The following is a 27869-nucleotide window of genomic DNA, read 5'->3' as shown; positions in this document are numbered from 1 at the left end:
ATACTGGTGTGTGTGTATGTGGGTACTTCACTGTGTGTGTGTACTACACAGTGTGTGGATGTGGGTACTTCACTGTGTGTGTGTATGTACTACACTGTGTGTATTTGTGTGGGTACTAGTGTGTGTGTGTGTGTGTGTGTGTGTGTGTGTGTGTGTGTGTGTGTGTGTGTGTGTGTGTGTGTGTACTACACTGGAGGTGTGTGTGGGTGTGCGTGTGCATGGGTACTACACTGTGTGTGTTTACTACACTGGAGGTGTGTGTATGTATTCTGTATGTGTGTGGGTACTAGTGTGTGTATGGGTACTACACTGTGTGTGTACTACACTGTGTGTGGATGTGGGTACTTCACTGTGTATGTGTGTGTGTGTGTACTACACTGTGTGTGTGTACTTCACTGTGTGTGTGTGTGTGTACTACACTGTGTGTGGGAACTAGTGTGTGGGTACTAGTGTATGTGTGTGTGTGTGTGTGTGTGTGTGTGTGTGTGTGTGTGTGTGTGTGTGTGTGTGTGTGTGTGTGTGTGTGTGTGTGTGTGTGTGTACTACACTGGAGGTGTGTGTATGTATTCTGTATGTGTGTGTGTAGCTACTTCGGTGTGTGTGGGTACTGGTGTGTGTGTGTGTGTGTGTACTACACTGTGTGTGGATGTGGGTACTTCACTGTGTGTATTTGTGTGGGTACTAGTGTGTATGGGTACTACACTGTGTGTGTGTGTACTACACTGGAGGTGTGTGTGTGTGTGTGTGTGTGTGTGTGTGTGTGTGTGTGTGTGTGTGTGTGTGTGTGTGTGTGTGTGTGTGTATATATATATGTGTGGGGTTGTTTGTGTGTGCATGGTGCATGTGTGTGTTCTTACGTGTATGTTAAGTTTTTTTTTTTTTGCGTCTCACTTTCATTTCAAGATTTGAGAGAGCCATTGGGTACAAAATGCAGAAGCATGACTCGCCTAACACAACATGCAGGAGCATAACTTGCATGATATTTTTGACTTTTAAAGTGGACTTGCGTGAGTGTTTCTTTTTGACTTGGTCTCAAGTTGGTCACTCACTCTCTTGCATTTCCCGTTCATTGATTCACTGCAAATTTGGTGATTACCTCTTCTCCCAACTCCAATTTATTTGTTTTGACGTCTGGCTATAATCTAATCGATGTCTTCCTTTCTTCTCGCAGGTTGTCCCACCATATTAACTGCAGAACGTTGCCTGTGACTGCAAGTCTGGATTTGATAGTGTTGAGAGGGATTATTGGGGTTTAGGTCTGGGTTTCATAGTTTGACATTGATACGTTGAAAACAACAAAGCTCTCCACAATCAGTGCTCGAGAAAAAGAAGGGTTTGCGTTTCAGTATGACAGTGGTGTCTTGCAGTTCTCAGTATGACAATGTTGTCTTGCAGTATGCAGTTGGGGACAGATAATTTTTGGATTTTGTTTTGCTGCGATGTTTTGCGTTCAGGCGTATATGGGGGGGATGATTAGTGTTTCAGCCCTGATAACATTGCACAACACATTAGTATTTGTTAGTATTTGAGAGGAAAGAGGTCAGTGGAAAGGCTCAGACTTTTAATGGAGTGAAGTGTAGTTTAAGGTTCGATGACAGCATATAAAGATGCTGTTGTAAGTACTGTAGTGACAGCCATTTGGGGGTTTCGCACAATTTGTAGATTGGGGGAGAGGGGGGGTTACCGAAGGAGGAGAATTGGTGTTCAGGTTTGAGGTGGTGAGAGAGTGAGTGGGCGAGTTCTTTCCAAGCTTTCCAAGAGGTGTTTGAACAAGGAAGGAGGAGGGAACTGCTCACCCTGGCAGGGAATGAACAATGGGTTTTGAGGTGGGACGATTTGAAGGTGGCGTTGACGAAGAGCTCATCTGCCCCATTTGCAGTGGAGTTCTTGAGGATCCTTTGCAGGTGATTAATGGGTTGGGATGACTGTTTTGTGTTTTGCAATCCGCCTTCATGTTTTTTTTGGTTTTTTTTTAACTCATAAGTTGTAAGATAGAGTTTATACATCTCAAACATGTCACGTTGATCGATTGTATTCTTTGCAAATGGGAGCACGTATAAACGAGAGTAAAGGTGGGCAGACGTGTTGAGGGAACAACGGGAGGTTTGTGGACGTCAAGAGCGACGGTGAATCTGCGGCGATGCGTTTGAACATCGACAATTTGAATGCTGCAGCTTCCTCACCTGGCAAAATAACTGGGTCGTTCTCAAGCTCATCCTGTTACCTCTGCTCAAGAATTACTTCATTTGTTTTGGATAGGTACTGTGTCTGAAGTAGTGGATAGACTTATGGTTTTCGGCTTGCTGCATGTTCCTTTGCAAGAAAAGGGACACCGTCGAAACAAAGATTTCATTGAATGCAAGCATTTTTATTGTCATGCCACGTTTGACATGATCATTGAAGCCAAGCGGCTTGCATGTCCACGGCTGATAAACTTGTGCATTCGGGGTGACAGGATGGCTCGGAAGTGGTGTAAACTCGCCTTTGAGCCTTCTTGTCTGGGTTGATTCCCGACCCAACTTTAAGCCGTCACTCCGGAGCTTTGCGTGCAGGGCGTTCCATGGATGGATGATTGGCCGTCCCTCGGAGGGTTGTTAAGCTGGTTGTTTTCTCTGCTAGCATTCACTCGACGACGATAAATATTTGAGTGTCTTTTACAAGAGTAGGCCGTTGTGTGCGAGCACATTGACCAAATTCCAACTTCCTACCCTGACTCCTGCTGAGAAATGCAATGCCAAACGATCCAGTGTATGTACGCTCTGCTTCGAGAAAACTTCGGCAGAGCCAATGCTTTTGGGAAGATGACGAACATTTGATTGTTGATTTGAAGCTTTTGTTTTGACACTTGAAGTTGGAAAAAATGAATTGTTTCTGAGTTTCTATACTAGTTCAAAAGCAGTCAATCTTGCAATAATTGGACAGCAAGTTGATTAATATAGTGTTTGGTTTTTATTTATTTATTTTGCTAGTTATAACAGCATTTACTAGTTAAATGAAGAATCCATTTGCTCATGAAAGTCTCCATAATTTGGCCTCGTGTAACCTGCCACTGCGGTCTGGTTGTCCTGTTGGTAATTGCATATAAAGGCATCCAGAAAGTGTTGCTCTGCATGTATTTAAACAAGGAAAAGCGTTGTTGCAAGATGCTTCATGTTTGTGCCGCTCGTGTATTGCATATTCCATTTGCTTGTTTTGTGATGCTGGCTTACCTCTGGTCTTGATACCAAATTTTATTGGGTGTTGAGTAACTTCAATTTTCTCCTGTATGTTCTTGCATTGTAAGCATACTCCGAAGAGGCTTCTATGCCTGGCAAAAAGGCTCATTCTGGGCCTGAAATTCTGGGAGTGAAAAAAAAAAAAAACCTGCATGCGTGCGTGTGCACACACATACACAAGTTGGGTCACCTCATCAAAATTGGGTTATCTGTCTGTCATGCTGTTTTCGTTGGGATATCATAACAGCGGTGCTTCTGTTGCTAGGCTAGGCCTCTACGGACATGCATGTCACCTCGGCGTTCAGCACTCAACCCGTCCCGTCGCTTCGCCGATGGCAGTTGAACAACATAACCCATATATATATGACTCTATATGGCTATATCTGATGTCTGTAGGTGACGGGTTTAATGTCAGACGCTAGGTGTCGAAGAAGGATTTTAGTAAGATGGCGGTGTCGTAAGCCTGCGTTACATCTGGGACGTAATTTGTGTGTGATGTCGAGCGATAGGCTCGGCCTTTACGGCGGTGTATTATTCATGACTCGATGAGAATGTGATTTTGCAACTTGGAAAAAAAAAAAACCCCAAAACGACGTAACATCTGTTCCCAAGGAGCATATAAGGTGTTTGTATCATTGTATTTGGTGAATAAATGTGCGTATTACTAAAATTAATGCTGGGTTCGAAGTAAACAAGATGTTTATGGAATTTAGAAAATGCAAATATTGACTGTCAGTTATCCTGTGCAATGACACCAGTCATATTATCCTGGAATTCAGCTTGGAACTGACTCGATTGAAATAAATGGAAAGATGATGCAGCAGTGTTTGTCATCGTGTAAGTTGTGACTGGTTAGTTGGAGTTTCATAACATCCATGTGACTTTTTGTCCTTTGTACCAAAGTTTTGATTTACCTGCTGACTTGAGAAGAATTTTTCTTTTTCTCGAAACACACACACACACACACACACACACACACACACACACACACACACACACACACACACACACACACACACACACACACACACACACACACACACACACACCTTGACATTGAACTTGGAGGAAGTAACTTTCTGGAGATCACTGGGTGCTTGCGGAACTTTTTTATCTGCAGTCAGCAAAGCATGTTTAGGGAGAAATCCATCCCCAATGGGTTGCCAACCCACAGGGTCTGTCCATGTTCTAGCCTCTAAAGTCTAAATGATGAGCATCAATCAATGAAGCAGCACGTACCACTTTTAAAGTCTTTGGAACCACTCGGACTCAGAATTGAACTTCTGACCTGAAGTACTCAGAACGGATGCTCGATCCGCGACACCACACAGTCTCATTTGTGATCATTATCCAGATTTTGGAGATTAATGAGGTCCAATTGACTTGGAGATAATATCGATGAGTTTGATGCATTTTTATAAAGTTTCCTCAAATTATGCGTCTTCAATGGATTTATTAATTTGATGATTTTTGCGTGACGTCTTCCGTGTCGTTAATGGCACAGGAAGTGGGATGTATTTACCCCTTGGTGTGTTTTGTATTGCTCTGCTTATCTATTTGATTCATAATGTTTGTCTTCATTGGCCTTGATGTTATAATTCTAAAATTCTGAGAACTTGAACAATTTGAAATCACTGTGGATAAAAATATATAACTGCTTCTTCCTCTTTAACTTCATGTAACTTGTATGGAGATTCATCGTACCATTTTGTTTGGCAAGCGTGTGTTTTTCGTAGGCTCAGCAAATCCACCTCATCCCTGCCTTCTCCAACAATTATGATGCCTTTTCAATTGGAGAAACCAGTTTTTCAAAGTATGAAATGAGTTGGTTTGCTTGGTTGTTTTCTTCTGACTGACTGTGGACTTTTTGTCAAGAAAATACATCTTTGTCCTTACTGTAACTAACGAAATATCCCACAGTATGTGAGGATGATGTAGAGGTAGCACACTTGCCCCCTGAGCTGGTTATTCTGGGTTTCATTCCCCAACAGACTACATACTGTTACCCGAGTGATTGATAAGCCATCTGTCGGAAAGCGCGTTAAACTGGGATTAGCTGGTCTGTCAGGATTAGTTGGTGGACGTTCAAGATCTCACGGTGCGTTTTGATGAAGTCGGCAAGCCATCGCTGTCACCGCTGAACAAACTACAAAATTTGCTGCCCGAACATGCAGGGCCGTCAGCAAACGTCCATCGGCGGCACAGCCGTGCCTCGGTACCGATGCCTCCAGCGGCTCGATTCTCAATGGAATCCCAGTACACGATGCATTCTCTGGCATCAACTAATGAGACGGCTGGTCAGCTTTGTTTAAACTTCATGTGAATAGAGCTTGTAGCTTGCAGTAAGACAGACTCTATGAGAAAGCCGAGCACGACGAATGTGTTTTGATTATGACATCAGAAAGCTTTTAAACCATGCCAAATGTTTCTTGAACTTGTTTGGGATTATGTGAAGAACGCCAAACACTGTTTGTTCCTGCAATGAGATGCGTGTTGTGTACATTATACAAGGAGTAAAAATGTACTGTGAATTGCTCCATTTTCAATGAGTAAAACCGTTGTGGTTGTTTTTAAAAAAAAAAAAAAATTTAAATACTTTGTCATCAGTTGTCCATTCACAAGTATTAGGAGGAAGTAGGCAAATGGTTGGAACAACAGGTCAGTGGATTGTAATTATGACATTGGGTGTGGTCCGGTGGATTTTTTTCCGAAAAATCATCTTTTTGAGCCTCAGACTTTGATTGACATGCGTGTGAAAATAATTGCAAAGGGAATTACATGTGTGAGCACCTCTTTTGAATGTCTGTTTTACCATTAGTAAAAACAAAATAAAACAACAACAGCCTTTTTACAGCCATTTTTCCCTGCTGAGCAAGGGTTAGCTGTCTTGCGGGCTCCATGCAATCATGGTGCCCTTCTTGAGGCAATGTTTTATGGCCGGTTGCCCTTCCTGATGCCAACCCTGGTCGCCTCTTACGACACAGGGATATGGTACACCTATTCTAACCGGGGCATACATCGGGACCAGTACACTGGTACTCATTTCGCCGACCATGAAAGGATGACAGGCTGAGTCAACCCCCTCATGTTAATTCAGTGGCCAACGGGGCTCGAACTCAGGACCCTTGGATCCGAAGCCAATACCAGGCTTTGTTTTACCATGAGTGATGCAAACAAAAATGCTGATTATAATATTTGTTCCAATAAAATGACCCCTTCCAGATGTACTGTCTTTGTTTATACAGCAGTCGGTGTGTATTAAAATCCGTGTCGATGAGAAGAGTAACAGGAGTCTTGGTGCCCAACACACCTGTCAACTTTGTAAACTACAGCCAGAAGGTTATTGATTATTTCAGATCGTTGGAAAGAATAATGTTTTTGTGTTACACGTGAAGGAGATCATGATGTGGAATTTTTCTTGCACTTTTCCGACAGGCCCCACAGTGTGAGCATGCATTCTGTGGTGCTTGCATTCGCGAATGGCTCTCCCGGCAACAGACGTGCCCCGTGGACCGCAGTGTGGTGACGCCTGCGCATCTGAAACCGGTGCCGCGGATCATGCGTAATATGCTCTCAAAGTTGCACATCCGCTGTGAGAATGCGGCATTTGGATGCTCCGCCGTACTGCGACTCGACCTGCTTCCAGCTCACATCAACGAATGCGAGCACAACCCCAAGCGTCCAGTGCCTTGTGAACAGGGCTGTGGGTTAGTTTGTCAAAAGTTGTCTTTCTCTTCTTTTACTACCTCGTCTTTGTTTGCATTTTCATCTGTCCTCGTTGTGTGGAATTAACGCATCTATTGTTCTCACGAACTGACAGTTTTGCGAAACACTGGAGTTGATCTCGCTTAGTCTCGTCCCCAAAATCGACTTATCTATGAATGATTGAAAGAAAAATGGGGAAATTAGCCAATTCGATTTGAACTGCACATCGACTTGTAGGCCCAAAAATGCGGCATTTTACGTCATCACGACAAATTTCATTTTCTGCTTGTAGACCCCACCCATGTCCTTGTTTCTCAAGATAGTGGTGGGGTAATGTGTTGTGTGAACTCTTTAGTTATCCCCACGCTTTTCGGGAAAAAAAAATGTGACATTGTAATCGGCTCCGTCTGTCTGCCTGGCCGTCCGTCTGTCCGTCCATCACGCTATCTCTACCTATAAAGTTGTGCAGAAATTCACCAAACTGATGATCACCATATGGCAAGAAGGTGCAAGAGGAGCATCATTTTTGGCCCTGTCCCCTGGGATGGGGTCAAAAGGTCAAATGACAAAAAATGTAATTACGGGTTCAACATTTTTCAATGGAACTTTGTATATGCAATCAACATTGGGGTATGCATGAAATGGGCAACGAATTTTTTGGATTTTACCCCCAGTTCTTGCTCCAGGGGTGGAGAATTAGGATCATCGGGGTCAAAACAAGGAGAAAAGCAAACTTGAACTAAAAATTTGATATCGGGTTATTCCTGGTGGAACTTTTTGCCATGTTTCAACGTTTTAGTTGCGAAGCTCAGGGAATTGCGATGGCGTGCTATTGACTTCACTCGAGTTCATTTGATGAATTGAAAACGAACAAGCAATGTAACCTCATTGTATATATCGCCACCTGCGGGGTCAAATGCACATTGTCGACGTACCATTCTCTGCTGAGGATGTCAGTGCTGCCAAAGCAGTTTCATGGTACCGTAATAATTATGTCTGGTGGTTTGCCATTGCTTTCCCAGCATTCAGCACAGAAATATGGAATATGTTCAGTGCCAGTGATAACACGCATACTCTTCATTGAAAGATACCACGGGACCTTCAGAGTCGAGTAGCTGATGCAAACAGAGAGGTCCTAAGATAAATGCTCACCGGACAGGCAACACTCATTGTTGCAATGCCCTGCCGATGAAACACCGAAACCAGATGGCTCAGAAGCAAGAGTGCTATCTCAGTGCGATCCTGCCAGACCAAATGCCCAACTGGGGCTACATTTTTGGGGGTTTTTTGCCAACACTTAAAGCTCTGTGTTTTTTTTTTTTTAAGAGTTAAAGATTGTGCCATCTACTAGGAACATGGTGCATTCGAGAATGCATCAGTGGCAGCCCAAAAATATATATATTTTAAATATATTAATGGTCTTGGCTCATGAAAGAGCCAAGTGACAGAGGTTAGAAGGCAACTAACAGGACAGTTGGTCAACGGGATGAACGAACAGGAGAGATACGAAGGAAACAACTTGTAAATATATTGAGCAAAGTACAAGAGTGGTGGCTATGGGAGTTGATGAGTATAGAAGAGATCATGAGTGTGATGAAGAATGACCGAAGGTGGTGGTGGACTACCAACTTGAAATGCTGGAGCGAAGAGTGGGATTGCACAGACTGAGGAAGGACATTCCACAAATATGTAACCAGAGGAACAAAGGACTGGTTGGTGAGCAATTTCCCTGGACTTGGGGAGGGGTGGAGGAGGGATTGTGGAGGGGTGGAGCGATGAAATAGCAAAGGTATCAAGACGAGAGGGAGAGGATGTATAAAACAGCAAGGCGGAGAAATTTGTTTCTTTCTGATCAAATAAATATGTTGCTACAAATGGATGAGTTCAATCTGACCTGTTGGTCAGAAAATGTGCCACTTTATAAATTTGAAACCTTATGGTTAAACTGAAAACGTGAAGGCAAAACTTGTGTTTCTCAGATTATAAAAGAGGCTTGTGCAAGAGAATATTGCGAATCTAGCAAGGTTCGAAGTTAAAAATACGTTTTGATTCCTTGTAGTCATGATTTGTGGGATATCCACGCCCACAGCAGATGTCTTGTGGTCTCGTAGGCGCAGAGGTACCGCACTTACCTTCTGATCCGTCTCTTGTCTCAGTTTGATTGCCGATCTGTTGATGTGACTATAAACTGTTGGATTTGTGCTTCACAGGCAGTTTCATCGCTGTGTGCCATCTCTCAGATGGACTTTAAGCCAGAGGTCCCATTTGCTAAGATTAGCTGGTGGACGTTAAAGATCCCATGGAGTCTTTTGCGAAGAGTAGGCCAGTTATCACCGGCACCCTGATCTGGCCTTAATCGTCTTCGTTAAATGTCAGGCCTGGCCGGCTGGTTCATGAAAGACGTGGGCCAAAAATGTTCCCCGGCTGACCCCCACAAGGAAGTGGCAACGATTGGGGCTGTTGTAGTAGTAGTACTAACAGTAGCAGTCGTAGTAGGAAAAATACAGATCTCTTGTGTTGCCATATATACAGTGGGGAGAGCAAGTATTTGATACACTGCCGATTTTGCAGGTTTTCCCACTTACAAAGCACGGAGAGGTCTGTAATTTTTATCATAGGTACACTTCAACTGTGAAAGATGGAATCGAAAACAAAAATCCTGAAAATCACATTGTATGATTTTTAAAGAATTAATTTGCATTTTATTGCATGAAATAAGTATTTGATACATCAGAAAAACAGAACTTAATATTTGGTACAGAAACCTTTGTTTGCAATTACAGAGATCAGACGTTTCCTGGAGTTCTGAACCAGGTTTGCACAGACTGCAGCAGGGATTTTGGCGCACTCCTCCATACAGATCTTCTCCAGATCCTTCAGGTTTCAGGGCTGTCACTGGGCAACACAGACTTTCAGCTCCCTCCAAAGATTTTCTATTGGGTTCAGGTCTCGAGACTGGCTAGGCCACTCCAGGACCTTGAGATGCTTCTTACGGAGCCACTCCTTCGTTGCCCTGGCTGTGTGTTTTGGGTCGTTGTCATGCTGGAAGACCCAGCCACGCCCCATCTTCAATACTCTTGTTGAGGGAAGGAGGTTGTTGGCCAAGATCTCGCGATACATGGCCCTATCCATCCTCCCCTCAATACGGTGCAGTCGTCCTGTCCCCTTTACAGAAAAGCATCCCCAAAGAATGATGTTTCCACCTCCATGCTTCACGGTTGGGATGGTGTTCTTGGGGTTGTACTCATCCTTCTTCTTCCTCCAAACATGGCGAGTGGAGTTTAAACCAAAAACTCTATTTTGGTCTCATCAGACCACATGACCTTCTCCCATTCCTCCTCTGGATCATCCAGATGGTCATTGGCAAACTTCAGATGGGCCTGGACATGCGCTGGCTTGAGCAGAGGGACCTTGCGTGCGCTGCAGGATTTTAATCCATGATGGTGTAATGTGTTACTCATGGTTTTCTTTGATACTGTGGTCCCAGCTCTCTTCAGGTCATTGACCAGGTCCTGCCGTGTAGTTCTGGGATGATCCCTCACCTTTCTCATGATCATTGAGGCTCCACGAGGTGAGATCTTGCATGGAGCCCCAGACCGAGGGAGATTGACTGTTATCTTGAACTTCTTCCATTTTCTAATAATTGCACCAACAGTTGTTGCCTTCTCACCAAGCTGCTTGCCTATTGTCCTGTAGCCCATCCCAGCCTTGTGCAAGTCGACCATTTTGTCCCTGATGTCCTTAGACAGCTCTCTGGTCTTGCCCATTGTGGAGAGGTTGGAGTCTGATTAATTGAGTGTGGACAGCTGTCTTTTATGCAGATAACGAGTTCAAACAGGTGCAGTTAATACAGGTAATGAGTGGAGAATGTATTAATATATTTTTTCTTATCTCAAAAAAATAAAAATAAAAAAATAAAAAATATATATACCCAACAATAACAACAACACGCTCACCTTCTCCCGATTCTGCTTCTTCTTCTTCTTCCTCTTAACTTCCTCCTCGTCTTCCTCGATTTTTTTTTTCTACACTTCCATGACCGAATCTGTTGAACTCTCTCATACATTAATATTAACAACAAAAACGATCTTATAATGCTTCATCTTCCTTTCTCACACATGTGGTACTCTTTACTGTTTCATAATGCACTACTCTTCTGCTATTTTAACAGACTGCTCTCATTTCGACCTCTCCTTCATTCCTTGCCTAAAAAATCCAACTATTACAGCACTTCTTCTCTCCATACTCTGAATTCGCCTTCATTGCATCCATCAAGAATTGTGTTAAATCGCATCTCTGACCGAAAACTTTTAAAAACCACAGTTTGCCATGGATGCTCGCTTTCCATCAACCATTCTTTTTTTTTTCCAACTTCAGTGCCAACTCACCCCTCTCACCCCTCACTCTCACTCTCAAAGCAACCATCCCACTCTTCTCCCTCCAAGCCTCCCTCTCACCTCTCTCAAAAATTCCCCCTCACCTTTCTCCCACCTTTCATCCCCTCACTCTTCCTTCTCTAAGTTGCCCCCCCTCTCATCCACCAACCTGCCTCCCTCCCCTGCCCCCTCACTTCCATCTCTTCACTCCACCTCCACAAATCCTCAACTGCCTTCTTCCTTGTCTCTTGTCCCCCCTCTCCCCCAGCACCACAGAGCCTTTTCTCCTCCTCATTCGGCCCCCTCCCCTCGCTACTCTGCAATACCCCACACTCTTTCAGCAACCCTCCTTACCTACCCCCCTCGTCCCTTGTCCTGCCCTCCCCCTCCCCCTCCACCTCCTGTACCCAAAGCCTCCTCCCCTACCTCTTAATTAAAAGTGTGGACCTCAAATATCCGGGGCCTTCGCTCAAACCTTTCAGATATTTCCATGCAGGTTGCCACTGACAAACCAGTCATTATCTGCCTAACAGAAACTTTCCTCTCCCAAGACGTCTCTGACTCCCAAGTATCTCTCCCTGGCTACTCCCTCTTACGGTATGACAGACCTGAGCCTTGTCCTGGTGGAGGTGTTGCTCTCTTCATCAAAGACTCTATTCCTCACTCTCCATGCACTGCTCTTACTCCCCCACACCCCCAGGAATACCTCTGGCTTCGGCTTCCCCTCCACTCACACCTCATGTTTATATGTGTACTGTACCGTCTACCGAACAGTGATGACTCCATCTACACCTCACTATCCGAAAACATGGACCATCTTCTATCTTCTCATCCAAACTCTCTCTTCCTCTTATGTGGTGACTTCAATTGTCATCATGCCAGTTGGCCAGGTGTGGGTACCTCTCTCACCTGCCATGGCACCTCAGCAAAAGCTTTCTGCGACTCATTGGGACTGACTCAATCGGTCAACTTCCCGACCCGGATCTCAACCAATGGTACTCCATCTCTTCTGGATCTGATTTTGACAAATTTCCCTGACAATATCAGCTGCTCTTCCTTCGCTCCAATTGGTTCTTCTGACCACGTCCTTGTTAAAGTGGACATCTCTCTGGCTGTTATCAGAGAACCACCTCACCGCCGTCGAGTCTGGCATTTCACTCAAGCCGACTGGCAGGGTCTCCGAGCAGCCATCAAACTTACAGACTGGTCTCCTATCACTACTTTCTCAAACATCAACTCATCCTGGGAATTCTTTCAAAGAAACTTGCTCTCCCTCATGCACAGATTTATCCCCTCTCGTGTTCTGTTGTCCTACCCTTCCTCCCGCCCTTGGTTTACTGAAGCTTGTGGCGAGGCAGTTGTCCTGAAACAACTTGCCTTTGCCTCATGGAAAGCAAACCCAACTGAGGGCAATCTCAGTTCTTTCCACAAAGCTCGGAACAAGTGTGTATCTACCCTCAGGAGAGCCAGAAAACAACATCTTTCTCATCTCAAGTCTGAACTCTCAAACCTCTCTCCCTCCTCAAAATCCTGGTGGCGTTTAATCAAATCTGTTTCTGGTGTATGTTCCCCCTCCATCCCCTCCCTTACCTCAAATGGCCGCACTGCTGATTCCACACATGATAAAGCTGAATGTCTAAACTCGGTGTTTGCAGCTAAATCTTGTGTCCTAAACCCATCACTTTCTCTACCCACTTTACCCAGTCGCACCCAACTGTCCCTGGACTCTGTATCCTTTTCTCCTGACAAGGTGGAGAGCTTGCTTTCAAACCTCGAGTCAGATTCTGCAACCGGTCCAGACGGCATCAGCCCACGTGTCCTCAAAGCCTGCTCTTCTGCTCTTGCTCACCCTCTCTCTGTTCTATTCACCCTCTCATTTGCCCAAGGTCATCTGCCATCTGCTTGGAAATCTGCTAACATCACTGCCCTGCATAAAAAGGTGCAAAAACAGATCCCTGTAACTACAGACCAATCAGCCTTCTCCCAATCATCAGCAAGGTTATGGAATCCATCATCGCTTCAGACATGAAATTCTTCCTCTTCTCCAATGGCTTGATTTCCAATCATCAATTTGGTTTCAGACAAGGTCACTCTACCCTGGATATGCTGCTTCTGCTCTCCCATCAATGGATGGAGGTCCTCAATGCCAGACAGGAAATCCGAGCCGTATCCCTGGACATATCACGTGCTTTTGACACAGTCTGGCACCCTGCACTACTCACCAAACTCTCTTCCCATGGTATTCAAGGCCATCTCCACTCATGGCTCGCAGACTTCCTCTCCTGTCGCAGTCAAAGTGTGGCCCTAAATGGAGTTCTTTCATCCCCTCTTCCTGTGCAGGCTGGAGTTCCTCAAGGTAGCGTTCTGGGCCCTGTTCTTTTCTGGTTTTCATCAATGATCTCTCCAACTCTGGAAAATCCTCTATTTCTCTTTGCCGACGACTCCACCCTCTGCCGTACCATCTGTCATCCCTCAGACCGGCAAGCAGCAGCTTCTTCACTCACTGCAGATCTGGATAAAATCACAAACTGGTCCAACGCGTGGAACATGTCTTTCAATCCAGACAAATCTCACACTCTCACTATGTCTCTTCGAAAGGACCGTTTAGAACCCCTCCCCCCATACACTTTCTCAACAATCCTCTGGAAGAAGTCTTTTCTTTCAAGCTTCTGGGTCTCACTATCTGCCATGACCTTTCCTGGGAAAGTCACATTTCCAACCTCGCCTCAAAAGCCAGTCGCCGACTGGGAATCCTCCGTCGTGCTAAGTCCTTCCTCGGCCCTCTTGAGCTCCTGACCACTTACAAAGCTTTTGTCCGTAGCCTGATGGAGTACTGCTCTCCCCTCTGGGCTGGTGCTCCTGCCTCCCACCTTTCTCGGCTTCACGCTGTCGAAACCAGGGCATTTAAGATCATCGGCATCTCCCGCAATGAAGCTGAGTCTTTGGGACTCTCACTCAATCACCGCAGGTTGGTCGGTGGTCTTTCTGTCTTCTACCGACTCCTCTCCAGCCTTGCCCCCCCTGCTCTCTCTGCGATTTGTCCCCACCACATTTGCACAGGGCGCTCAAGGTCCGCCAACATCCCCCTTCTGGTAAAACTACCAAAATCACGAATCACTGCTCATCTTCACTCTTTCATTCCTCTTTTTTTCCCGCCTTTGGAATTAACTTCCTCACTCTATTCTTTCCCATTCTTCCCTCCAGGCTTTCAAAACAACTGTTCACCACCACCTCTTATCTTCCCCCATCCAAATCCTCGATCTTTTCTAACCCCGATAATCCACCCAAGCCCACTTCCTTCAATTACCCTGCTTTCCTTTCTGAAAGTCCCTGTAATGTCGATCTTCTCTTCGCCATGTTCCCCATCCCATCCCCATCCCTCTCCCTTCCACAGTTCACCTAATGTGTCTGTTCCCCACTGTTTTGTCCCTTCCACTCCCGCCCCTCTTGTCTCATGCCTCCTTGCTGTGAGTTGTGTGTTAGCTCTCATACGAGCCTCGACCAGGGTATACAAAAAAAAAAAATGGGAGGGCTTCTTAAAGACAAAATGAACAGGTCTGTGAGAGCCGGAATTCTTACTGGTTGGTTGGTGATCAAATACTTATTTAATGCAATAAAATGCAAATTAATTATATAAAAAATCATACAATGTGATTTTCAGGATTTTTGTTTTAGATTCCGTTTTTCACAGTTGAAGTGTACCTATGATAAAAATTACAGACCTCTACGTGCTTTGTAAGTGGGAAAACCTGCAAAAATCGGCAGTGTATCAAATATTTGTTTTCCCCACTGTATGTATGTATGTATGTATGTATGTGTATATATATATATATATATATATATATATATATATATATATATATATATATATATATATATATATATATATATATATATATATATATATATATATATATATATTTATTTATTTCATTTTTTGGGGGGTTGACGACTGAGTGATTGAAAATAAATTTTGTTTCATTTAGAAATGGAAAATTGTAATAATGGCCAAGCATATGCAGACTGCCTTTTTGTTAAGCTTTTGGATTGCGTTTTTGAACTTAAATTGAGGCTCGTGGAAGAGTTAATTGACGTGGGATGCGCAGATAGTTAAAACTGCCAATCATGCTCCACCTGACATCATCGAACTCATTGTTTGACACTAATATGTATTGCACTTTTTTATCCAACAGCCTGATCATTCCCAAAGATGAAGTGCGAAGCCACAATTGTGTGCGTGACTTGAGGGTCATGGTGTTGCAGCAGCAACAGAAGATCGGCGATCTTGAAAAGCTCACAGCAGAAAACAAGCAACAACTCACAGAGCAGGTGCAGTGATCGCATGAACAATGACTTGGTGGAAAAGTAGGTTAACGGTAAATGAAGACCGGAAAGTTTATGGAGATGTTCGAGGAGCAGTGGGTTACCTTGGCACCAGATGTTGAGTCATTGATAGTTGGACATGTGATTGAATGCACCCAACTTGTATGTTCTCCAAATATAATGGTGTACACAGCCATCCTACATTGCTTTTCTTTCTTTTTTTAACCCTTGATTCAGCCAACACCCACTGGGCATTATGTGAACATCCATACCCTCAGTTGATTGTCATTGTTACCTTCACCGAAGGAGAAGGTATTGCATTTGGGTCTGTTTGTTTGTCCGCACAGAACTTTCGTGTTTTTCTCCGCAACCATTTGTCAGATTGAGACGACATTTCCGCCATTGGTGTGACTACTCGTAGAATGTTGGAGTGATAATTATGACGTCATAGGTCACAGGGTGTGGCAGCCATGTTGGAAAAATTGAAAAACGTTGAACCACTGTATCTCTGAAACCACACCAAGGAAAAAATTTAAACTTGGCACATGGCAAGTACTCCTCATGGGGAATAAGTGTGATTTTTTTTTAATGACATCATAGGTTCCTTCGTTATGACATCATAATTGCATATGTTGAATGCTACATCTGATCAGTATGAAAATTTTTGAGCATCATGAATGGATAAAATGGTCCACAGAAGAAAAGAAAAAAAAATGACGTCATCAGTCATGTGATACTGCAGCCATATTGTTAAAACAAGGACAAATGTGTCCAAGAGCAGCGTCCTAAAGGTTTTGTCGGCTAAAAAGAAAAAAAACAACAACTTCCGATATTTCGTCACGTGCCTTGATTTAGTCAACAGCGAGACCCGTCATAATGTATTTACAATATATAGTGTATTTACGAAATAAATAGTGTATTTACGAAAGTACAATACGATAAATGGAATAATCTTTAAATAGTAACGTGAACTTTTCGAAAGTTTAAAGCAAATGTCCGAATATATTTAAAAGTTCATGATAGACGCTCTCAAAAGGCACCCTCAATGCGAGGATGTGTACAGGTGCTTGGTATTTAAGGAGATCCGGATCTTGTATATACAAGAGCCGAGTCCTAGAGGTTAAGGTTTTGTCTTCACAAGAAGAAGAACACATATGATGTCATCAGTCACATTGTTTTGCAGCCATGTTGGATTTACCCTAAAACCGATAAATCTTCTTCTCCAGAATGGCTGGACAGATTGAAGGGAAACTTCACACAAATGTTCCCCAATCAATGGGTGTACAAGTTTGTTAAGGAATAGGTCACATGGTTTGGCTGTACCTGGATGGGTTTGAGGGGAGAGGAGTAGCAGTTGAAATGTGAATCCTACCCAGTTTCCTCCTGATGACTTCTACTTTGCTTTTTGCTTGTTTGGGTTCCTTCTGATTACTCCAATGCAGGACTGTACCTATTTGGTCTTCCATTTGATATGAATTGAATTTATGTTCATCCCATTCTAAATTAAATTGAACAATCATAAATAACATCATTGGGCAGGGTCAGGTGTCCGATCAAAGCCAGACGTCTTGGAACCCGGTCATCACTGCCAGCGGTTATAAAGTGGCAGTTCGAGTTATGTCTCATATTACCTCCGCCACTGAAGGTGAAGGAGGTTATGTTTTCACCCCTTTCTGTATGTTTGCTTGTCTGTTTGTGTGCAGGATATCTCAAAGAGTTGTGGATGGAGCGGGATGAAATTTTGTGGACTGGTTGGGTGTGTGACAAGGCCGAACTGATTAGACTTTGCTGAAGATCCCAATCTGGATCCAATTACTAGAATTTTAAAAAGTGATTCTTCACCATTGAGAGATTGGGCTCAAAACGATATATAGCACGATATTTCAAAAATGTATTGTGCCAGATGTGTTCTCATGGATCAGGCATTATAGGGCGGAGGTACATGCTCTACCCAGTGCCCTTCTAGTTAATTATGTAGCTCACCAGTCCACAAACGCCACACAAAATAACCACACAAAACAAGTCCTGGTGAGGGTGTGCAATCTCTGATTGCTTTTTTCTTGTTTTCTTTCAAATCCTTTTCTTTTCTTTTGAAAACCTACAATGTATCCTAGTATGGAAATGCAAACACACCAAAAGGATGTGTGACACATTAGACCAGAGTTACATCCCCATTTCAACATTATCACTGAATGCACGTTTGCTTTGAAAAATGTTGTATATTTTTAAAAGATAATGGATGCAGATACAGATTGCAGTTGCATAAACCACTACAACGGCACTTGGTATACACGACAACGACACGCGGAAGAACAAATACCTCCGCAAGGCTGAAAGGTTTACATTTTGCATCCCACTGATAGGCCAGATCCGGATCTTCACCAAAATCAAATCAACTTGTCCTTGTCACACACCCAACCTGTCCGCAGTTTTGTCTGAATCCATCCTTAACTTTATGAGATATCCTCATCACAGACAAACAAACGGGTGAAAACGTAACCTCCATCCACCTCAGGTGGTAGAGGAAATTGTGATTTCCTTTCCCCTTCTATACTTTCATCCTCCACATGCCATTGCAAATCCTTTTTTTTTTCTTTTTTTTTTCTGCAACTACATGTACGACTGCTACTCCTGGCAAACTGTTTGATGCATCCACATGACTGTTCCATGTATCCCCATTAACAACATATCCACAAAATGTTTAATAGAACTGAACACTATTCAAGATGTGACATGACGATACGACAGAACAATGTCAACATGTCTGACTCGCACTTACCAATTAATCCCACTATCTTATTGGCCTTGCTTGACACCGGTTATTGATTAATGATGTCATCAATGTTCCTAATTTGTGTGACTAACTTGTCACTTTGATGGTTGCACCAATCTGTGAACTGGTAAAACCTTGGAGAAGGAAGTCAGGAGTAAAGTCATGAAGCAGAAATTTTTGAATTTGTTCAAGGTATTATACTGTACAAATGTCTACATTTTCAAAAGATACTGTAGGATCTTTAATGTTCACAATGGAGATATTCACCTTTTATTAATGGGGTATTTCTATAATCTCTCTTTCGGGCAGAGTTGAGTGTGGGGGGGAAAAAGGTGAAGGAGGTCATTCTTGCATTTGTGTATTGACGAGATCTAGCAGATGCATCATGCGGAGAATGTAGAAATTTGAAGCCATGGTTAAAGGCTGTGGGATGAGACGTTTACATTGTGCCGTCGTGTCGGTATAAAACGACCTGGCAGTGTTGTGAGGTGTAAAATAGTGCAACAGAACATCTTTAAATGAAAAAAAAACTAAAAAAAAAATCAAAGGTTGTTTTTATTTGAAAGTAATAAACGGTAAAAGGTCTCATTTGATGAATGAAACCCATATTTTGGTTTTATTTTTTCCTTTAAGTGTGTGCGTGTGCGTAACATTCCATTCCACCCACTGGTTGGACGGTTCACTTGATTCCACCCACGATTTCTTATTTCATGAAAAATCGTACGGCCGCCATGCTGATGCTTACTGCCATGCAAAGTCAAAGATGTCTCGGAGCTGTCTTATTCACAATTGCCATGCCCTCCCTATAAGTTTTCCCTTCATTTTAAAACTACCAAAGCTTAAACCCATGTCATTATAAAAGGTCTTTGTCTGAGGTTATGATTTACTTCCACCAACGTGTGTGTGTATATATGCATCAGAAAGAAGATTCTGTAATTGGTTTTGAGTCGTTTATTGTCACGTATCTTTTCCGCATATCTTGCGGGATTGTGAGTTGGACAGGCGAATGTGATGGGTGGGGAGAGCGTTGGAAGGCTTGGAGCAGGGAGAGGATTGACGCTTTAAGGTTGGGAGGGGGAAGGTGAGAACTTGGGGTTGGGAAGTGGAGGTTGATTGTCTGTTGTCTATACACCACCAAAATAACTATGTGGCATTCTCTTAAGTAGGGCTTTTACCGCGGAGCTTATACGCTGCAAGTCCTTGCTATTATTTCTGACTATTTTCTCTTAAACGATTTGACTATGGACCATAAAACCCATGTTTTTATCCGAGGACTTCCGGCAATCTCGCGACATTGTGAAAGTAAACATCCATCATTATTTACTTTGAACGATGCGTGTACATATGCATCAGGAAGAAGATAACTGGTTTTGGGTCATTTATTAGAGACAGCTGCAAACTCTCAATCACAGAAGTGGAAGGAAACATTGGAAACCCAGAAAAATGTGGGATTTAGGAGGGTTAATGTGGGCAGAAAAGATCATGGTTGTGGACAGAGAGGCCGAGCATGTGCCGAGCAACCTGAAATGGTGGTGAACATTTTTACTTACGAAATCTTGATTTCGTAAATATATTGATGACTTCTGTCCTCTGTTTCTGTGTGTGTTTGTGTGTTTGTTTGTAGGCACGATAACTCGAGAACGGAAGAAGCTACCAATGTCAAATTACACCACCTTATTCAGGAGGGTGATGGCTAGTGCTGATTAGATTTTGGTCAAAATCGGTCAAAGGTCAAGGTCACAGTGAGGTCAAACATTCGATTTTTGATGGTTTGGTACAGATAACTCAAGAACGGAAGAAGCTACCAATGTCAAATTACACCACCTTATTCAGGAGGGTGATGGCTCGCGCTGATTAGATTTTGGTCAACGGTCAAGGTCACAGTGAGGTCAAACATCCCCAAAAAATGATAACTCGAGAACGGAAGAAGCTACCAATGTCAAATTACACCACCTTATTCAGGAGGGTGATGGCTCGCGCTGATTAGATTTTGGTCAACGGTCAAGGTCACAGTGAGGTCAAACATCCCCAAAAAATGATAACTCGAGAACGGAAGAAGCTACCAATGTCAAATTACACCACGTGATTCAGGAGCGTGATGGCTCGCGCTGATTATATTTTGGTCAAAATCGGTCAAAGGTCAAGGTCACAGTGAGGTCAAACATCCAAAACATTCGATTTTTGATAGTTTGGTACAGAATCATCGTAGAAACTTCTGGTTTGCATCGCTACCTTCTCTAGAGACAGCTTTTATTAGACAAGGTCAGAGGTCAAGTTGACGATTTCGTAAGTACCAGTCTATGACTGCTTGTTTGTTTGTTTGTTTTGAGACATAATAAATTTATAAACAATAAAAATTATCAAATTGGAACATAATTGACAAAATAACCTCGTACAGTACATTAAATCCCAAGTTCAACTTGAAGTCCTAGCATTCCGAAGACATTGCCAACCAGATCAGCGATCTAAACTTTGTGGTTTCTAACCATCCCGACTCTTTTTGAATCACTGTCTTCTTTATTTTCAGAGGAATGTTGGTAATTGTTAAAGCATAATGGTGAAATGTGCCAATGGGTGGTGAGGAATATGTGAATGTGCATACCTCTTGAATGTGTGCAGAAGCGGGAGGTACAGCTGCTCAAGGAATACATGCGAGCACTTAGAATATCAAATCCCGGAACGCGTGTCCAAGAACAGCCATCGGAGCAGAATGAAGTCCTCGCGTGAGGCCCCACACCTGCACTTTTGTCATTTGAGTGATGCATCATTTGTTTTACATTTTGTGTTTGTGTAAACTTGCTGCAAACCCATATGACCTTTGTTAATAGCCATTTTCGGTGGTCACCCATGATTCTCACTTATGGAACTTTTTCATTCTCCTATTTTTATTTACTCGCAAAGTTTTTTTTTTTTTTTTTTTTTTTCTTCAGACCAAGTTAAGAACTGACAACAAAGCTTGTATTGTGATGACGGTACAATTGTTTGCTGTCTTTAACTACAGACATGTTTTAGAGGCAAAAGCTTCGAACAGTGGTACTAATTTCTTTCTTCTCTTTATTCCTTGATCTTTACCACAACTTCAGCTGGGTGAGCTCCCTCCAGCCAGCACGTGTGACTCGCTGGGGGGGTATGATTTCCACGCCAGATGCTGTGCTACAGGCCGTAATCAAACGCTCGCTCATCGAGAGCGGTTGTCCGCCTGCTGTTGTCGGGAGCCTCATTGAGAACTCTCATGAAAGAAAATGGCCCCCTGGGTTGAGCACTCTTGAGACGCGACAGATGAACCGGCGATACTATGAGAACTACGTGACAAAACGCGTGCCGAGCAAGCAGGCTGTTGTCGTCATGGCCTGTGACAACCAGCACATGAGTGATGACATGATTGTTGAACCGGGCCTTGTCATGATTTTTGCACATGGCGTCGAGGACATGTGATTCCATTCCTGGCCATTGGAGTTATCTCGCAGAAATCAAAAGCACCAACTTTGGGAAGACTTTTTTTGTTGTTGATGTTGGACACGTGTTGGATGATTACTGTATGAGATAGCCCAAAATGCATGGTGCAACTTGATGAATTACCACGTGGTGGTAGATGCCTACAATGGAGTATTCATTAGGTTCTCCTTTCAAATGCACCATCTCAACCTGTAGTCAACACTCATGTTTGTCACAATGACGAGTGCAAAATGCTTTCTTGAATTATCGGGTTGTGTCACTACAGCTGAATGTGGTTCTTTCTGCTGAGAGCAGGAATGTAAGAACGTGTCGTACCAATGAAGCATAACTCGTGTTCATTTGCTTCATTCCGAAAGGAAAACGGGACGTCATTGAAACGACACATTCTCGCTCGGCCTTGGATGTCCAGCTCGCGTGCATCACCAGAAATCTTACATCGCAAATATGGGTTTTTTTAAAGCAATCCGGTCATCCCTTTGTTGCTGTGAATGTGTTGTAACAGGATCAGCTGTACATCAAGTTGTGTTTACGGCAACACAACACTCTACAAACGTCATCAAGCTGTCGTTTATTGGGTTGGGTGGGGGGGGGGGGAGGGATTCAAATACATCTTTGGCACTTCCATCCCCTGCCTTCCTTTCATCGTTTTATTTCTCTGCTCTGGAATGTTGTCTTTCACCTTTATTTGCATGACGGTGCAAGAGACTAATCCTGGTGAAGGGAGCAATTTGGCAGCATTTACCCAATTGAGGTTTCTTCTTGTTCCTCTTCCATTTCTTCCTTTCTTCACTTGTCAGATGCTACCTCTGAATTCATATTTAATAGGTACAGTGTATGCAATATTTCATGAAGTTGGAAATGAATGTGTACGTATCTGACAAATTTTGTAACGGAAAAAATTGTACAGTGGAAGGAGAGAGAGAGAGAGAGAGAGAGAGAGAGAGAGAGAGAGAGAGAGAGAGAGATATATATGCTATTAAACCACATGAAGAGAAAACAATGGGGGGAGCGGTGGAGGTTGGGTGGCATCACTGACTATTTTGGTTTAAAATGTGCAAATACCTCTATTTGTCAGTTCTAGGCAAGCTATGATAGAATTTCTTAACTGTTTTCTTCCTTTTTGAGAAAGATGTGTTAGTCGGTCTGTAAACTTCCTGAGAGACCGTTGTCAAGGGTTACTGAAATTTTTAATGAGTATTTTGGAAGACCTGTGCTACACCACCAACATTAATGCTGTTTGATTGGTTTCCTAACTTTGTGTGAAGGTATTTAGTAATTTTGAACATCAACAACTATATACTGTTGTCAAGACCATTCAATCCACAGAAATATAACATCGATGATCAAGGAAATACAAGTAAAATGGAAATCACAAGAGAAAGGGATTTAATTATTTTCATTATTTTGCAAAAAACTAATTTTAATCCAATTCTGGCTACAGAAGTGCAAATACAAGGATTGATCTGAAGCAGGAGATATAATCCTCATTGCTTTGTTTCATGTTTTTGTTGTTTGCATTTCATCCTCTAATTAATTAGCGGACGTGAAGGAATACTGTGTTTTCAGAAATCTTGCTATAATTGTACGTGAGGAATGGATGGTAGTATTATATTTCTGCACAATGCAGATGTAACCCACATCATCTGCATTGACTGTGTGACTCTCTGGTTTAAAAAAAAAAACAACAGAATTCTTGTTATTAATTATGTTTTTGTCTGTCTGTCTCAACTTGCTGGCAGATGGAGAGGCTTTGTCGAAATCCGCACTTGGAAAAATAGACGTTTGGAAATTTATGTTTTCTATTGAAATAAATGTTATTTGAAAAGTTCATCGCCGGTCTTGCTTGGTCCCATCGAGTTTATTCGTGCACGTGTCCCTGTGGTTTGCATCATTAATACCGTGGGTCTGAAGAAATCGAATTAAATAAGACGACGTTTTTTACTTAACACGAGTCAGAGGTGCTCCTCATAGCTGAGTCTAGCGAGGCTTGGAATCGATCTAGTAGCCCTATGCTGAACTCTCCCTTTGCCAGCTATGTCCTTCCTCAGTTGCAGTGACCAAAACTGCACACAATATTCTAGATGTCATCATCACACCATTTGAAAGCCTTCATCCCTGTGCAGGGGTCAGCTTTTTGCGGGCTCCAATCATGGTACCCTTTCGTGTGGCAATGTTTTTTTACGGCCGGATGCCCTTCCTGACACCAACCCTTTAGTCGCCTTTGACCCTGCAGGGATAATTGCCAGTATACTGGTGCTCATTTCGCCGACCTCAGAAGGATGACTGGCTGAGTCAACCCCCCCTGATGCGAACTCAGCGGCCAGCGGGGCTCGAACTCAGGACCCCGAGGATCCCAAGCCACTGCCTTAACTTCTAAGCCACACCAGGCTCATACACAATATTCTAGATGTGATCCTCACTAAATTCCTTTACATTTTAGCATCACTTCTCTTGATTTATAATAATTTAACCCCCTCCGAATACAACCTACAACTGTTTGCTTTACCCAGAGCTGCCTGGCACTACCCTGTCTACTTACCCCTCATATCGATTACCACTCCCATATCCTCCTGTGTGACACGCTCCAAAATGACCCCTTGCATCCTGTAATCTCTATTTTCATTGTTCTTTCCCATCCCCAACACCTTACACTTGTTCAGGTTAAATTCCATCTGCCAATCTTTTGCCCAATCCATACAAGTATCAATATTTTCCTGAATCTGATCAACACCCCCTCTGCTGTCCACCTTACCTCCAAGCTTTGTGTCATCTGCAAATTTGGAAAGCCTCCTCTTCGCCCCACTATCCAAATCATTGATGTAAATAATGAATAGTAATCGTCTGAGTACTGATCCTTGAATTTCCCAACTACTTACATCCTCCCACTCACAGCCACTCGTTGCTTCCTATCACTAAGCCAGTTTGCAATCCAATTAGCTACCTGACCAGCCACTCCAGGAGTCCTCACTTTGGCTAACAACCTCCGATGTGGTACCTTATCAAATGCCTTCTTAAAGTCTAGATATACGATGTCCACTTCCTTTCCCTCATCCACCCAACCAGAAACTGATTCATAGAACTCGAAAAGATTTGTTAAACAGGAACTAACTTTGGTAAACCAATGCTGACTACCTTTAATTAGTTTGTATTTATTTAAATGGTTCCTCATCCGGTCCTTAATTAATGTCTCCAACATCTTCCCCACAACTGAAATCAAACTAACAGGTCCATAGTTTCCCAATTCTTCTCTGGACTCTTTCTGAAATAATGATGTTACATTTACTACTCTCCAATCCTCCGGTACCTGTCCTGACTCCAGTGAACTATTAAAAATATCCATTAACATCTCGCTTACCTGCTCAGCCACCTCCATCAATACTCTCGGGTGCATATTATCCGGACCCGGAGCCTTATCTTCTCTTAGATTACCAAGCTGTTCCTTTACTTCCTCCATCCAACCTGGATCTTGTGTAAAAACCCTTCCTCACCTATGGAAACCACAGGGGGTGGGGGGGGGTGAGCATGGAAAAGGCAGAGGGTGCAAGACCAGAAACGAGGTGGTAGAACACACGCCACCGACGTGTCTGTGATAGTGAGGTGATAGACACATAGACTCAGCTTCATCATGGGAGATTCCAATAATCTTGAAGGCCTTGGTTTCCATAGTGTCAATCTGAGCAAGATGTGAGCCAGGGGAGCCAGCCCAGAGAGGAGAGCGGTACTCCATCAAGCTACGGAGGAAGGGATTCGTCGGTGGACAGGAGTTCAGGTGTGCCAAGGAAGGACTTTGTGTGATGGAAGATGCCTAGTCAGCAGCTGGCTTGGGAGGCCAACTTTGAAATGTGGTTTTCCCAACAAAGATTGTGGCTGATGGTGAGACCCAGGAGTTTGAATGAGTTTGAAAGTGAGACTTCAAGAAGATTGTTAAGAAAGTACACAGCAGGGTTTGCCAGAAGGTCATTTCGGAGAGAGATAGTGCGAGTGTGAGATTTGTCAGGCTTGAAAGAAATATTCCAAGTGTTTGACCAGCTTGTGGTTTTGTAAGGTCTGAAGAAAGGGAAGAGGCTGCAGCCTGCCTTTCTGAAGGATGAGGGATGTCACGGCACAGGGTGGAGTCATCATCAACTTCGATAAAAAGGATTTTTCCAGAGTCAGAGAGATCGTTGATGAAGATCAAGAATTGGTCTGGACCCAGAACACTGCTTTGGGGCACTCCAGCCTTGACAAGGAGAGGAGGTGAAAGGATTCTGTTGAGAGACATTGTCTCTGGGAGTAGAGGAATTCAGGAATTCATATGCAGAGTTGGCCTTGGATGCCATAGGCAGAGAGTGTGGAAAGCAATGCAGGATGCCAGACTGTATCAAAAGCAAGAGATATGTCCAGAGAGATGGCCCTGATCTCAAGTTTGGCATTGAGGGTCTCCATCCATTGTTGGCGAGTAGACGCAGCATGTCCAACGTGCTCCGAATCTGAACTGGTCTGAATCTGAATTGATGATCTGAGATGAGGTTTTTGGAGAAAAGGAAGCATTTGATATCAACTGCGATGATAGACCCCATGACCTTGCTGATTGGAAGTAAGCCGAAAGGTCTGCAGTTAAGGGGGTCGGTTTTTTGTATCTTTTACCTCCGTCACCGAAGGTGGATGGAGGTTATTTATGGTGGAATTCCAAGCACAGGGAAGATGACCGAGCACAAATGACAGGGCGAAAAGGGCAGAGAGAGGATGTGCAAGAGCAACATAGCAGGTTTTTAGGACACGTGAGCTCATGCTATCCGGAGTTCAGTAGCAGTCGGGAGTCGAGAGTTGAAATAACCTTCTCCACCTTCTCAGGTGAAAAAAGTTGCAAAATTTTTTTTTTCTCTCACAATTTTTTTTGGGGGGGGTTGGAAATCACTTAAAACATGTAGAAATGCAAAAAAAAAAAAATTCAAATATTTTTCAAATAAAATCGAAATTTTTTTGAAAAAAAGTTGCAATTTTTTTTTTCTCTAACAATTTTTTTTTTGGTTGGAAATCACTTAAAACATGTAGAAATGCAAAAACAAAAATTCAAATATTTTTTCAAAATGGCCTCCATAGCGGCCATATTGTACTTTGGACCAAGTCCAAAATCTAATGGCATGATCCTTGGACCATACCTAATCCCCCTCCACCAAGTTTCGTCGAAATCCGTCCAGGAGTTTTTCCGTAATACTGTTCACAAACAAACAAACAGGTGTGAAAACAGTAACCTCCATCCATCTTCGATGGCGGAGGTGAACAAGGTGCCACCAGGTTTTAGAGGAGGGAGACAAATTTTAAAGTTCATTCTTGGGATTGGACAGATTTATTTTTTCTGGCTCTCCTGAGAGTGGACACACACACTTGTTGCAGACTTTTTTTTTTTAAATGCACTGAGATTGGCTTCGGTCGGATTAGCCTTCCGGGAAGAAACAAGCTCGAATGAGCTAAGATCCTCGTCCTCTTAATGATGACGTCATAAAAACGAATATGACGTCATTGTGATGTATCAGGTTTGCGATAAATTATCTGTGCTAATGCCCGGCGGCTTGATTCCCGCAAACAAAATTCAAACAGCTTGTGTAGTTTCGGAGATAATGGTATAGGCGATTTCCATGAGCGGCGATATTATGACGTCAACTTTTTTTCTCGGAAGAATTCCCAAAATCGGAGATGGTTACTGTCTGTGCGGGGTATTTTTTACATATATACGCCAAGTTTCTGGAAGTTTCGATGAAAACTGTAGGCTGTGAAACAAAAAAGTCCACAAGAAGAAGATGAAGAACAACAACATGAGTAAAAGACGAAGAGATCCTCCAGGAGGATCTAACAAACAAAAAATGTGACGTCATGGACAGGATTCGAACCTGTGCGGGGAAACCCCATTGGATTTCGAGTCCAACGCCTTAACCACTCGGCCACCATGACACATATCTAACCCGAGCGCTTCATAGTATATAAATAGTTAAACTTCGTCCGGTTCGTAAAACCACGTTTACTATAATCTAACTGGAACCA

The 27869-nt window shown here is 43.2% G+C and overlaps 1 protein-coding gene, 1 non-coding gene and 1 pseudogene across 5 annotated transcripts in view; 1 reads left to right on the top strand and 2 right to left on the bottom strand.

Moving 5' to 3' along the window:
* LOC147032029 (uncharacterized) overlaps positions 1–978 on the bottom strand; it is a 12653-nt pseudogene extending 11675 nt beyond the window's left edge.
* Positions 1–23676, top strand: part of RNF41 (ring finger protein 41) — a 26933-nt gene extending 3257 nt beyond the window's left edge. For 2 of the 4 annotated variants that reach the window (XM_085869306.1, XM_085869307.1), the window contains exons 2-6: positions 1172–1904; positions 6651–6922; positions 15490–15625; positions 21012–21115; positions 21476–23676. In XM_085869306.1, the coding sequence (XP_085725432.1) occupies positions 1815–1904; positions 6651–6922; positions 15490–15625; positions 21012–21115; positions 21476–21827 (954 nt within the window). In that variant the 5' untranslated portion in view covers positions 1172–1814 and the 3' untranslated portion in view covers positions 21828–23676. Of the gene's footprint in view, positions 1–1171; positions 1905–6460; positions 6555–6650; positions 6923–15489; positions 15626–21011; positions 21116–21475 lie in introns of all 4 variants that reach the window. The other 2 variants (XM_085869309.1, XM_085869308.1) reach the window with 2 other exon arrangements.
* Positions 23677–27697: 4021 nt separating this feature from the next.
* Positions 27698–27779, bottom strand: TRNAS-CGA (transfer RNA serine (anticodon CGA)). Its single transcript has one exon. It is a non-coding gene; the product is annotated as a tRNA-Ser (tRNA).
* Between the last annotated feature and the right edge of the window lie 90 nt (positions 27780–27869).

Source organism: Eptatretus burgeri, chromosome 2, assembly GCF_056783735.1.
Source record: "Eptatretus burgeri isolate ZD-2024b chromosome 2, Ebu_testis_v1, whole genome shotgun sequence".
In the NCBI taxonomy this organism is placed as follows: Eukaryota; Metazoa; Chordata; class Myxini; order Myxiniformes; family Myxinidae; genus Eptatretus; species Eptatretus burgeri.
Note: the sequence above shows the minus strand (reverse complement) of the source record. Positions and strands in the feature narration are given on the sequence as shown.